Source organism: Lycorma delicatula, chromosome 3 (genome assembly GCF_047948215.1).
Source record: "Lycorma delicatula isolate Av1 chromosome 3, ASM4794821v1, whole genome shotgun sequence".
Taxonomy (NCBI): Eukaryota; Metazoa; Arthropoda; class Insecta; order Hemiptera; family Fulgoridae; genus Lycorma; species Lycorma delicatula.
The window spans coordinates 165695606-165709212 of NC_134457.1; the positions used below are offsets into that span (position 1 = coordinate 165695606).

Sequence of the window (13607 nt, forward strand, 5' to 3'; positions counted from 1 at the left end):
AGAATAGGGTGTTAAAAATAATTAAAAACTCACGATTAAATTAATTTTTTTGTAGGTTCTAGCATGGAACAACCCTCTAACTTGCTAAGTATGTTTTGGTCTCATCCTGTTACTCGAAGTCCATCTGAAGCCACACCCATGTTGCGAAGGTGTGCATATCAGCTTGCCATTTCTACTCCAGGTAAATCAGTAAATTTTTTTAATTAAATTTAATTTGAAAATTGTTTTACCTAATATGATAAGTTTCATTTATTGAAAGTACCTTAGAAAGTTTATCTGCTGATGCAGTAAATTAATCTTTCCTTTCTTAGGAAATTCTAAAATTATTGCGCAGTTTATGTTTGATTTTATAAAGATTACATAATGGTATATATTGTACATGTAGGCATAATCTCTTTGTTTATTTTACTGGTTTGATAATGTTAGTAAAAAATAATACTTCAGATTTTCTTGTTAGTCATACTGTCTTGTTTATTAATTAGTGTTTATAATTAGTAATATTAACATCAGATTAGTTGCATGTTATACTCTTTTGCATAATTCTTAAAATTTTACTTCGTATCCTAAACTGTATAGATTATAATTTTATTTCAGTACTGTTACAACTCCTAAAAATAATGGAATTCTGGAACGATTATTATATTTTATTTTTATAAACTGTATTTACATATGCTTAGAGGTTTACAGAAATAATTTTTAACTTTAAACCCTTCTATTTTAAGAGGTTTTATTTAAGAGATTATTCTATGATAAAAATAAAAATTATCTTTTAATTTTATATTGCAAACTCCTACTACTATAGATAAATTGGAGCACCATAGAATACATTTTCGACATGTCATAGATATAGAATATGGCATCCAAATTTCATCACTGTTTAATATAACAGCAGTTTCAATAACAAATAAAATGGATTTTTCGTTGCTTTAAATGTGTGATACAAATAGCATTGATCACTATCAATGCTATTTGTCTTTACTTAATACAATACATGAAGACCATATTACATTAAAATGGTGATGACTTCAAGTAATAGTGATTGTTATTTCTCAGATGTTTCATGGAAAAATCGAGTGAAAGTAAGAAGAAAAAAAATTTTTTTGAAAGGACTATACTATTTTAATTCCCTGTTTTATATTGCAGACAATATTTATATATTGGTGGTCCATTTAAATTGGGGCACATGTATATCTCAAAAACTATACATTTTAGGAGAAAATGTTTCCTATTAAAGTTTTTTCATTTCAAGGGGGAAATACGCGTTCACAACCTATGTTGTTGATAAGGTTATTGTAAGAGAAACTTAATATTTTTAAATAGGAACCTATTTTTGTTATTGCAGAATCGAATTCTTTGAGCCACCATATTCGCCAGACATGGTCCCATGTAACTTTTCTATCCCCAAAAATAAAGAGAACCTTAAAGGGCTGCCGTTTTACAAAGCATAGATGAGATTAAAAGCGAATAGCTGAAAGAGCTAAACACTATTCCAAAGATTGAGTTCCAGAAGTGTTTTGGGTTTGGAAAAAGTGCTGACATAAGTGTAATATTTAATGGGGACTATTTGAAGGAAATAACATTAATGTAGATGAATAAATAAAATTCTTTCCAAAAAACAAAAATTCTCGTTACGTTTTGAACACACCTCGTATGCCATAAAACATATATATATATATATATATATATATATAATATATACATATACATATACACACCATATCAACAAATATCTTAAAAGCACAGTTATAGATGGGGTATTGAACCCCATCTATAATTTTATAAATGTAGGTCCTATATTATTTACTTTTGAAGTATTACATGAGCAATTTTTAATATAAGTTAATGGCAATACATATGAAATAAAGAAAATTGTCTTTGCGTTTTATATAATTAAGAATTCTTATCTTTCTGTAAGTTACTGAACAAGTGGTACCATTCCTTATCTGATAACTTTTTTCTAGTCTTCCATTGGCAAATTTATAATTTTAAATAAATGTTCTCTATTGGACAGTATTTAAACAACAATTCCAGTAGGCAACAAGATTTTCTATTTAAAAAATATTTTGTTTCTGTGGCATACAAAAATATAAAAAAAATGTTTGTTTTATTATTTGTATTCATAAATATAAAATAGTAGGACGAAGAAATTAGGTCCAGAATTTATGTAAAGGAGAAAACAAATTAACCTTACGTTGGAATTTACTACAATAAACATCTATAGAAAAATTAGTTTGAATTGACATACTGATGTCTAGGTGAACAAAGAATAATCAAATGATGGAAAAAGTTAGCTATTATTTTTTTTCTTCCAAGAATGATCTTAAATGCATTTGTATTAAAAAGAAAAGATTTTTATGGAGTAAATCTGAATACCATTTATTGTGTCTAGTTACGGGAGGCAGTAAATTGATTAAAAGAACAACGAGCATAGTCTGAACTCTCTAGTCCTATTGGAAGTGATGGTGATAATCATAGAGAAGCTGGAACAGTAAGATTACTTGGAAAGCAAGGGAAGACTGAAAATTTGTATAATGAAAGGCAAATGAAAAAGAGCTAACTGATGATTATGTATGAGGTATGGTAAATACTGCCATGAAGAATGTCACTAGAAACTTATTTGCAATTAAGACTGTTAAAAAATAACTTTGCTAACTGTAAACAGTAATCTAATGGGTTTTTTCTTTTATAAATGTATGCTTTTTGAATTTCCTGCTGCATTTTAGGATATTCTGATAAGCTTATTTCATTTTAATGGTAATTGTTTGTTATGAAAGAGTTTCAACATCTGTGGTCATTAGCCCAGTAGAAATTGGTAACATATTAAAAAATGCCATGCCTGACCAGGATAATGGTACTACTCCAGTATTACGCTTATTGGGAAAATTTAGTAAAAAATTAATTAAAAATTTTTTTTACTAAAATCTGTTAATTTCATGGCCAATTGTAAAACTTTCAAGATCACTGAAAACAGATTGTAAATGATAACAATCATATACTCTACTGTAAATTTTTTCCTACTTTGGAACTTTTTTAAAATTAATTAGAAAACAGTTGGTTATATTTTTAACATGCATTAATTAGTTTTGTGCTTGAATTTCTATTTAATATATAGAACAAATTTTTCTTAAACATAAAGTAAAATTTCTACAAAATATTGGCAATAAAAGTTTTGTGAAATCTTATACAACTTATCACTGTCTCTTAAGCGGTGGTAATTTTTTTTTAAACACTATCTCTAAAACCATTAAACATTTTTTTTTAATTCCAAAAAAGGTTTTTCATTCTTAAAGGATTAAACACTTCCACACTAATTTATTTCCAGTCTAATAAAACCAACTGTTCTTCTATCTAATGAAAGTTAAAAGTGTTTAGTTTCATAAAACATATAACTGATAAACGCTATGTCTCAGTGATTGATTTTTCCCAAAGAAAGGAGAGCTCATAACCAGTAGCATAGCTAAGTTCTTTGAGGCCCTCATGCAGAAGGTCCAAATGGGGCCTCTAACTGCAATTACCATATATTAATTCAGGAATTTTAAATTTACACACATATTTCATAAATTAGATTTAACCACATGTAAACAATTAATTATCTGTAATACTTAGTTTTACAAATTTGAAAACAGTGGTACCAAGTAGTGAGATATTAATTTTTTTATTTAGATTTTATTTGTTTAAAAAAAAATTAATTTTTATTTGTCTAAGAAGTTTAGGTACTAACTTATCATTACAATAAGGTCAACAGGATCAGAACAAGTGTTATTTAGAACTTAAGGTCTCACCAAACTAAAATAATAATAAGTTTTTAAAATAAAAATAACTTTGTCTTTCATGGATAAATTAATTGAATTTTTTATAAAATTTAAGTAACTAAATATTACTTAACTTTGTTGCTAGTAGGCATTAATGTAGTAAACATAAAATAATTTTTAAAGAACAATTTAAAATAATAAAAACAAAGACTAAAGTTTAACAAAGCTTGAAGTTCAAATTTTCTTGATATCAGAAAATAAATTATTTATTAAACAGTAAAAACATTGATTAAACATGAGATTTGTACATTTTATTTTTTGACTTCATATTGGCAAGAATCAATGTGTATCAATGTTAATATGTCGGACCCTTTCATTTTCTGTTGACAAAAGAGCCAAACCATTTAGGCATTCTTGAATCAAGAACTTGAAAGGTAATTTTTGATCAGTTTAAATTGAGAAAATGATCTTTCAACTTTGGCCACCGTAACAGGAACAGTTAAGTTCATACAACAAGCAGTACATACATCAGAATAGCTAGAAGTCAAAGAACTATTTTCAATCATCATTAGGTTAGCAAGCGGTTTCATATCGGTCATGTTTTTAATAATTAAAACATGTGTGTTTATTAATTAATAACACACTTGTTTAGATCACAAATATTATCACTTAGATCTGAAGTGATAATATTTGTGATCTAAACAAGTGTGTTATATCATCACAAAAGTTTTCTGGAAAATTTTCAGTTTTTTTTTCTGTTGATCATCAATAGAACCTAAAAAGAAGGGGTTGAATTGCCATATTTGCGTCTAATGCTTGTTTGAAAACTGAGTCGATATTCTCATTTTGAGCAGATTTTGGCTTCCTCTTAAAGTAATAAATCGAAAGATCTTCGATTGTTGTTTATCTCTAAAAGAGCATTACCCAAAAGGTCATAGATGTCATATCTAGAAATTCTGCTTGTAGTGATTTTGAGGTAGTATTTGTTTTCTAAAATTTTACCTTTAATTACCTTATTAAAACAAATCTGAAGGATTTAAGCACTTTCTTCAGGTCAGTAGTTTCATTTCTTTCCTTCAAATTTTTGTTGTTCAATATTATAAGAGATAAAGCTTTCAGAACATGAGTAAATATCTCTTTAAGAGCATCTACAGCATCATAACTTCCTGTCCAAAAAGTAGGAATAAGTGTTTTTCAAAGTAACATTTGATGTTGACTGCAAATAGGCATTTAAATTCTCTCTCTGTACAGTGCTATGTCCAAAAACGCTACAGACATTTTGAACCATTTAAATTGCCCTATTTCTTGGTTAACCTCTTCACCATCTATAAGAGTTAAATTTAAGTTGTGGCTGGCACAGTGGACAAAATAAGCACAGGGTGCAATTTGTTTTATTCTTTATTGAACTTCATTATACACTCCACTCATGGCAGCTCCATCAAATCCTTGACCTCAGCATTTCATAATGTGCAGATCTTTTTCCGTAATAGATTTGATTATTTGTTCTACAAGTCCAGAAGCTGTGTAATATATTACTGCTATAAAAGAAGTAAACGAGTCGCATATCTTTATTTTTAAAGGTTTTCCATTTTCATCATTAGTTGCTTTAACATAACAGAAAATTTTGCTCAACTGATCACTCTTACCTATATCTTATGTTGTGTCCATAATTATTGAAAAAATGACATACTTCTTATTTCTCATACATTTTTATTCAGAACATCAGCTAATAAAGATGTTACTTTATTTTGAAGAGTAGGGCTCAAGTAATTTACAGAGCCACAATGCTTTTGTGATAGTTATTTTAAAATAGGGTCATAATTCAAAGAGAAGTTCAATAATTGAAAGAAAGTTCCCATTGTTTGAGTCATCCATGTTTTTGCTTTTTAATGAAGTGGAAGGTTCTACATGACTTAAGAATGAGATATCAATAACCCTTTTTAAAAGTTCTGCTAATCTTTCAATTTTTTAATTAAAACTTTGTCTGCAGCACCTTGATTTCTCCATTGCTCTTAAGAATTAATATGGTATTGTGAATTCTCATATGTCTTAATTTGTTCTTTTAGATGCCTCCAATAACGTAAACCGATTTTCCACAGATTACAGGTACCTGAAGTTCCTTTTTGAGGAAATATGAATTGTTTGTCTCTCTGAAATGGCCCAGGAGGTTGACATTGGTCCTGAAGCAATGGTACACCTTTTTATCTGTGTCGGTTACAGAGTTAGGAAAGTCAAATTTTTCTCTATGGAAAGCATTTTTTACAGCATTACATCACTGATCATTGAAGTTGTATCTATAAATCAAGCAGCAACTAATAGTACTGCTTGGTTTCATTTTGTTATTTATGGTTTATTAGTAATCTAATTTTAATAATTTTTTTATTATGATTTTTGATGTAGTAATTTATTAATTAATAAAAATGTTGTTAAAGTAAAAATAGAAATATGGAAAAAATAGAAGGATTGTTTAATTTTTTTTTTATACTACCGCACTCACTTTTATCTCCAATTTCCACAACAGTAGCATTTGCCACTTGAATCACAGGTTGGCATTTGTCAGTTGAATTTCAATTGATAAAGATCATTATCTTTATGTATAACATTTGCATTTGATCGTTGTAGGTTTTGGTTTTGACTTATGTCAAACACTCATTCTTGTCAGCATCAGGAATTATTAAAATAACTGTCAATTTCTATTCGTTCAGACCATTCATTCTCAAAGTGGGTGATAACATTCCCTTGTGGGTGCTGGAAGCCTTCAGGGGGGTGCGATAGAAGGCCCACAGAAATTGGGGGCGTTCAGGTGATCTAGGAAGGCAAATGACTGATTAAAAAATGGACAAAAATTATGTTTTCCTGATTTTTCAAACTAAAATTTAACACCTACCACACCAGTACAAAAAATTGATGGGACACCTATATTTTACGGTAAAAAATGATTGAATTCAAACTACTTTAACTGTGCAACCAAGAGGCTTAGAGAGATGAATAAAAATAAATAAAATTTGAATATTCTATTTTATGACTTTTTTTTACTCAGATTTCAAAAATCATCAAATTAAAAATAAAGATTCAGTGAGAAGAAAAGTTTAGAAATTTGAAAGTTTTTCTTCATATTTGATCGAGCGCATGGGGGAAATGAAATTTTTTCAGTAAACTGCATTAAAATCATTTAAAAGCTTAAAACTAGCTTTAATCTCTTTTTTGTATGTTTCTCTATGATTTTTCTGAACCAAAATATTCCACTTTAAAGAGAAAAGGCCAGTTTTGTCTTTAATGCTAAATATCTCCCGATCTAAATAACATATTGGTACAAATAAATATGTAAATTAAAGGGTTTTGATCTAGCTCAATGTAGAAGTAGGATATGCCACGTTTAAAAACAGCAATTGCAGTTGTTATTTTTAACAGATGGTAAGTTTAAAAATTTTGGGGGTCCTAGAAAATGTTTGATTCTCAATGTGGGTATTGGGCAAAAAAGTTTGAGAATCAGTAGTTTAGACAAAGACAAAACAAAGTAACATGCCACTACTTGATTTGTTGATCCCTCAAAAATAGCTTAGTACTTTGTGGGCTGGGCTGAAGGACAGAAGAAAGGATTTTTTAAACCAATAAACAATCTATAATGGGAATTAATTGATTGTGAGTACAGTATCCTTTTGGCGATGGTGGATTATCCTTTACGGCGAGTTACCAGTCAAACTGTGCTTTAATTTAAGCGTGATAAGAGAATTAAGTCGCCAAATGAAATGAACCTACAAAATCTTACACACTGATTCAATGAAATATATTTGTCACCAAATTCACCATATTAAATTTATTTAGGTTTAAAGCTATATTACACATTTTACAGTAATAGAATATCTTTCAAGCTTGTTATTTCAAATTATTGTTATTTGTTTCTTGATGTTGTTTGTTTTCAAGATTGTTATTTACAATATTTGTGTTAATTCTTACCAGATATTGTCATTAGATTATGTGATGTCAGAAATTGTAGCAGTAGGTTGGGCCAGCAATGTTGAAAGAGAACCAGAACATTTACCTGCTTGTTCGTATTTCTTCTTTTGCCATTTTTATAAACCACTTTGATATGTATGCTTCACTGCTTTATTACAAATTTATTTCAAAAGCAGTTATTAATGACAAGTTCACAGTTCATTCATATTCATCAGCATCAATAAATATTAACTAACATAACACTATTGACAGATTTGTGTGGACTTGAATGGAATAGGCAGAAAGCTAGAGCCAGCAACAACGCATGCGCATTGTGGTCAGACAAGTAACTCAGATGACTGCCAAATGCATAAACATACAGACGACATAGTGGACACACTGTGAATCTCCCTTCACTTAACCACTATCCTGCCAGAATATTTTTTGGTTTTTTGAAATAATTCTCTCACATGCTGTTGCAGCAATAATAAGGAATAGCTTTAATTAATATATTCAGTTGACATGTATTTTTTTACCACAGGATATCTTCAAAATGTTTTTGAACAGGAACCCCACCTTTATTGGGGCCCTCATTTGAGGGCCATGGTGCAGTGCACTAATTGCACCAGCCTAACTATGACTGCTCATAATGCTCCATGACAATTATAATATAATTTTCAACAATATGAGAATGTATTGTCCTATATTAAATAAATTATGTTAGTTATTACAATTTTATTAATCATTGGTTTTAATATAATTTATTCTACTTGTTTATTTGGTTGATGCAGTTTTAATCGTTTTTATTTAATAAATTTACTTTGTTTAAATAGAACAAGCGACGAATACTATTCGTTCATCAGATGAACCAGGATCATCATTACATTGTGATGCTGAGATTTGGCGAAGATTAAGGATTAACACAAGTAATTTAACGCAGTGGACTGCAAAACTTAGAATGGTCAGTGAGGATTATTTACTACTGAATTAAAAATCTGTATGTTTTGAGAGCTAACTGTTTGGAAAATCTATTACAGTCACTTTTTTAAAGGGTTTTCTTGCAATCACTAAAAGTACCTTATTGCATCAATTTGTAGACATTTTGTCTAAATTTATAATTTTAGAATGTAAATTTTGCATCCATAGACAGTTATTTGGTATATGCACATTAAAACCTTTAATAAAATGGAAAAAATCTTAGTAATAATTACTTAAAGTAGAAACGTTTTTCTAATGCAGAAGCAGAAAGCCTGTCATTTTTTAGATTAATATCTTATATGTTTGCATTACTGTGTCCATCTTTTATAATTCTACTAAATAATGAAATTACGAGGCACGGCTGATAAATTTTGCACACTAATGTGCTACACGGAGACAAAAGGTTCTATCAAGTTGGACATGACAGCACATGACACCTAAAATCCCCCTCTACAAACCACCGGTAATGCATTGAAATCCGTTTACAGGTTTGTTTTCAGTAGCAGTTAAAATAGAGTTGAGTACTGTCAATATGTCAACAAGGTTAAAGCAGCGTGCAGTGATCAATTCTTTAATAGCAAAAAATGTGATTCTTATGAATATTTTCCATTATTTAAAAGCAGTTTATGGTAGTGAAATTATTGACAGGAGTACTGTGAATAGGTGGGTGTTAAAATTTCATGATTGTGAAAATGGTAAAGCAACAATTGAGGACACACCTTGCAGCAGACCAGTTTCTGTGACTGACAAGAAACATCGAAAGGAAGTGGACAATTTGCTTCAATGTGACTGGCAAATCACGCAGCAATGCATTGCTATTCAGTAAGGCATATCTAAAGAATGAGTAGGCCATATTATTTAGCAATTGTGTTACTGTAAAATCTGTGCTCAATGGGTACCATGTAAACGCTCTCATGGCTCTCCCCAAGCTGAAGTTTGAGCCTATTCTGCATTCACATATCCACCGGATTTGGCTCATGTGACTTCCACTTCTTCCCTTATCTCAAGAGGGATCTCAGAGGTAATCATTACATCACCAATGATGAGATGAAAGAAGCTGTGGCCACTTGGATTCAAGAAAGACCACCAGAATTTTTCAGTGACGGAATGCAAAATTTGTCACATGTTCGGAACAGTGTATCAGTTTGAACGGGTATTATATTGAAAAATAAATTCTGCTTTTTGTAGCTAAGGTATTGTACTTTTATTTATTTTTTATTTCATTCCAATATCTTCATTCCCATGCTACGCATATATATGCAAAATTTATCAGCAAGCCTCGTATCTTGTTTTCTGTCTGATTTCATTATCTTACTTTAGTATTTTCACTTTACTTTACTTTTACTTTAGTAAATTTCTCTCCTACCAATCAATAAATCCATACCATTTCGTATTTTTTTTCACTCATGGGTTTATCCAAAATAACAATGTCATCAGCAAATCTTAACATCTTTATTTTTTTCTCCCTGGATACTTACTCTACTTTGATGTATTGGTTTATGTATGTGCAAGTTGACAAGCAATAGGACAGGACAAAGTACATACTTATTTCATTCCTTTTTCAATCAGAACTAGCTTTTCATCATCTTCTGCTTTATGATTCTTGTACACAGATTATTAAAATGTTTTTTCTCTATATTTAAATCAAAAATGTTAACAGATGTGAGGAATCACATCTGTTTAATTTTACACATCAAATATTTTCTTTAGATCTGCTAATGCCTGCCTGAAGTTGGTTCAATTCTTTTTATCACAGTCTAAGATTATTTAAAATATAAGAATTAGTTTTTTTAGTATCTGTCCTCTTTCTGAAACCAATCAGTTCTATAGCTAATATGACTTATCACATCTTTATGTCAGTAAATTATCCTAATGATGTTTTGCAATGCATTAAATGTTAAAATGATGGTATAGTAGTTCTTATATTTAAATATTTGTTTCTTTGATATGGTAAAAATTAGACTCTTTAAAGTGTGAAGATTTTTTTAGTCTGTTAGATTTTGTAAGTAATATTAAATATAGTCCTATTTCTACCTTTATCAATTTTGTGTTTTTATAGTTTTCAGTTTTCTGTCTTCATCATCTGTGTGTGTTTTTACCAGAGATATACTATACTTATTTGACAGCTGTTTAATTTCATGTATAAGTGCATATTTTTACTACTAAAATTTGCATTTAAATATTTCTCATTGGTTAAAAATAATTGTTGAAATTATTTTATTTTTAATGAGATGTACAGACATCAGCTGCTGTGATTCGAACCCAGGACCTCCAGGTGAAAGGCTGAGATGCTACCACTCGTGCCACTGAGGCTGGCATTTTTATTATTTTGTTTAATAAATTTTTATAATTAGTTGTTAATAAAAACTAATTATTATTAATTATTTCTAATTACTTATTTTCTTTAAATTATAATACATTTATATGATATTTTATTGAATATGGTGTATTTTATTCAAAAAGTAAAGGTAAAAACTTAGCCCTTGATAAAACACTAATAGCATTGGATAGATATAAAAAACAGTAGGCCTATACGTTAACACTGAAACACAAGTGGGATTTAGTTGTAGTTAATAATTAATGGGGAATTGTTTCCATGTTGACGGAAACAATATTGTAGTAGTTGACAATATTTCACTGTTATACTATTAATAGCATTAACCCATTCTTCACTAATGTAGTACAATAACATTTGAAGCATAGCATAGGATTTAATCATAGAAAGGTACATGCGCTATGTACAAAGAAATTGATCTTAATCACTTACAGTTTGTCAAATTAACTAGCTGTCAAACCAAGCACCTCAGGCTGTTTTAAATATACCCCACCCTATGTTTTTAAAATATAGATTTTGATATCATCAATTACTTCTGCTATTACCTTCACCTATTGGAGCTGCTGTTCTCACTCTTTCATCAATAGATGTATTATAGTAGTGGTTTGATGTTGGCAGATGCATATTTAGAATGTGATTGAAAAGTGTGATTGATTTGAATTTGGTTTATTCATTTAATAATTGCTATTGGGGTTTTCATAAGGTTAAATATCTTCAGATTTTTTTTAATATGTATATGTAATATCAAGGTTGTTGTCAATGTTAATTGATTTGTGATTTGGATCAATCAGTTGTCTATCAAATGTCCACTATATGTATGGTGATATCCAAACATCTCACAAATCCACCAACATTGAAAACAATCTTATTGTATAAATACACACAAAAAAGATATATTTTATTAACATACTTGAAGATTATTGTATAATATACTTACAATCAACAGTGATATGCTAAATAAACACACTTGTAGTCCAACAATTTTAACCATATTTTAAATTCTTGTCTGCTTAAATAAAAAAAACTGCCAGCATCAGTGATCAATTGATGTTAGGAGGAGACTAGCACAAGTCACAAGAAAGTGAAAACATTAATTAAAGTTAATGTGATTTGTCATTTAAAAAGTTTATAATTTAAGTAATTTTCATAACCATCAGTCAAGAATAAAGATGTAACAAATTTAGTTTATATTTGTTTTTTTTTTTTTTTTAGATGTAATGGTAAATTAGTTAATTTTGAATTTGCCTTTTTATATGCTCTTATATTTGGAGAGTTCCTACACAAGAACTACCATTTGAAAATAAGCAAGAACAAAACGAAAATAATGAAATGTAGTAGAAATAATGTAGATGGACCACTGAATATAAAAATTGGAAGAAAAAATTACGAAGGTAGAAGACTTCTGCTATTTGGGAAGTAGAATTACTAAAGATGGATGAAGCAGGAGTGATAAAATGCTGAATAGCACAGACGAAATAAGCTTTCAGTCAGAAATATAATTTGCTTACATCAAAAATTAATTTAAACGTCAGGAAAACATTTTTGGAGCATAGCTTTATATGGAAGTGAAACTTGGACAGAGAAGAAAAAATTAGAAACTTTTGAAATGTGATGCTGTAGGAGAATGTAAAAAAATCATATGTGTGGATAAAATGACAAATGAAGAGATACTTATTATATAGGCCACTTATTAAGGCATCCTGGAATAGTCGCTTTGATATTGGAGGGACAGGTACATGGGAAAAATTGTGCAGGCAGGCAACGTTTGGAATATGTAAAACAAATTGTTAGGAATGTAGGATGTAGGGGGTATACCGAAATGAAACGACTGGCCCTAGATAGGGAATCTTGGAGAACTGCATCAAACCAGTCAAATGACTGAAGAAAAAAAAGTATAGAGAAGCATTTTTATCAAATTTTTTTTCCAGTCTGTAAATCATATACATTCTGCTGCAGTATAATATTTTATTAAATAATGGCAGATGTTAGGTGAAATAAAAACATTTAAGTAACACATTAAAACATTTTCTTGAATAAGCTGTCATTAGGAAACTTCTCACATCAGACATTACAAAAAAAATACTGGCAAGTTTATTTTAAATTAAAACCAAATATTATCGTTGCTGTTAATATAGATTCAAGTAAGTAAAGTTCTGCTATATTTTTTACTTAAAATAATTATTTTGCAAAATATTCTTAAATAATTAATTTATTATATTACTGAAAGGTATTTTTGTTGCTATTTCAGTGGATATCGCAGACTATTCTTGAACGCCTTGTAACAGAGATTAAATCTGTGAATGCTTCACTTATAGCATATGGTCTAGTCGATATATGTATTGGTGAAGTCGGTTTGGATAGACTTCGTAAGACGGCTCAAATTCCTCAAGTTGTGCAGAATATACCAAGTTTACCTTGCGTAGTACCATTCTTGGAAGTATCTGCCAATCAAGAGTATACCGTTTCACGCATACGAGGTAGTAACTTTCTATTATTACTGTTCTTTGAAATGTAGAATACACTGTTTATTTCTTTTGATTTAAATAGACCACAGTCTACTGGAGGAAATGTTATATAAATCTATCTACTCATTTTATTGATATTGT

General features: G+C 29.4%; 1 protein-coding gene across 3 annotated transcripts in view; it reads left to right on the forward strand.

Moving 5' to 3' along the window:
* Nucleotides 1-13607, forward strand: part of LOC142322167 (transmembrane protein 209) — a 61246-nt gene that overhangs the window by 33852 nt on the left and 13787 nt on the right. For all 3 annotated transcript variants that reach the window (XM_075360934.1, XM_075360933.1, XM_075360935.1), the window contains 3 exons: nucleotides 56-181; nucleotides 8522-8649; nucleotides 13250-13478. In XM_075360934.1, coding sequence (XP_075217049.1) covers nucleotides 56-181; nucleotides 8522-8649; nucleotides 13250-13478 — 483 coding nt within the window. The remainder of the gene's footprint in view (nucleotides 1-55; nucleotides 182-8521; nucleotides 8650-13249; nucleotides 13479-13607) is intronic.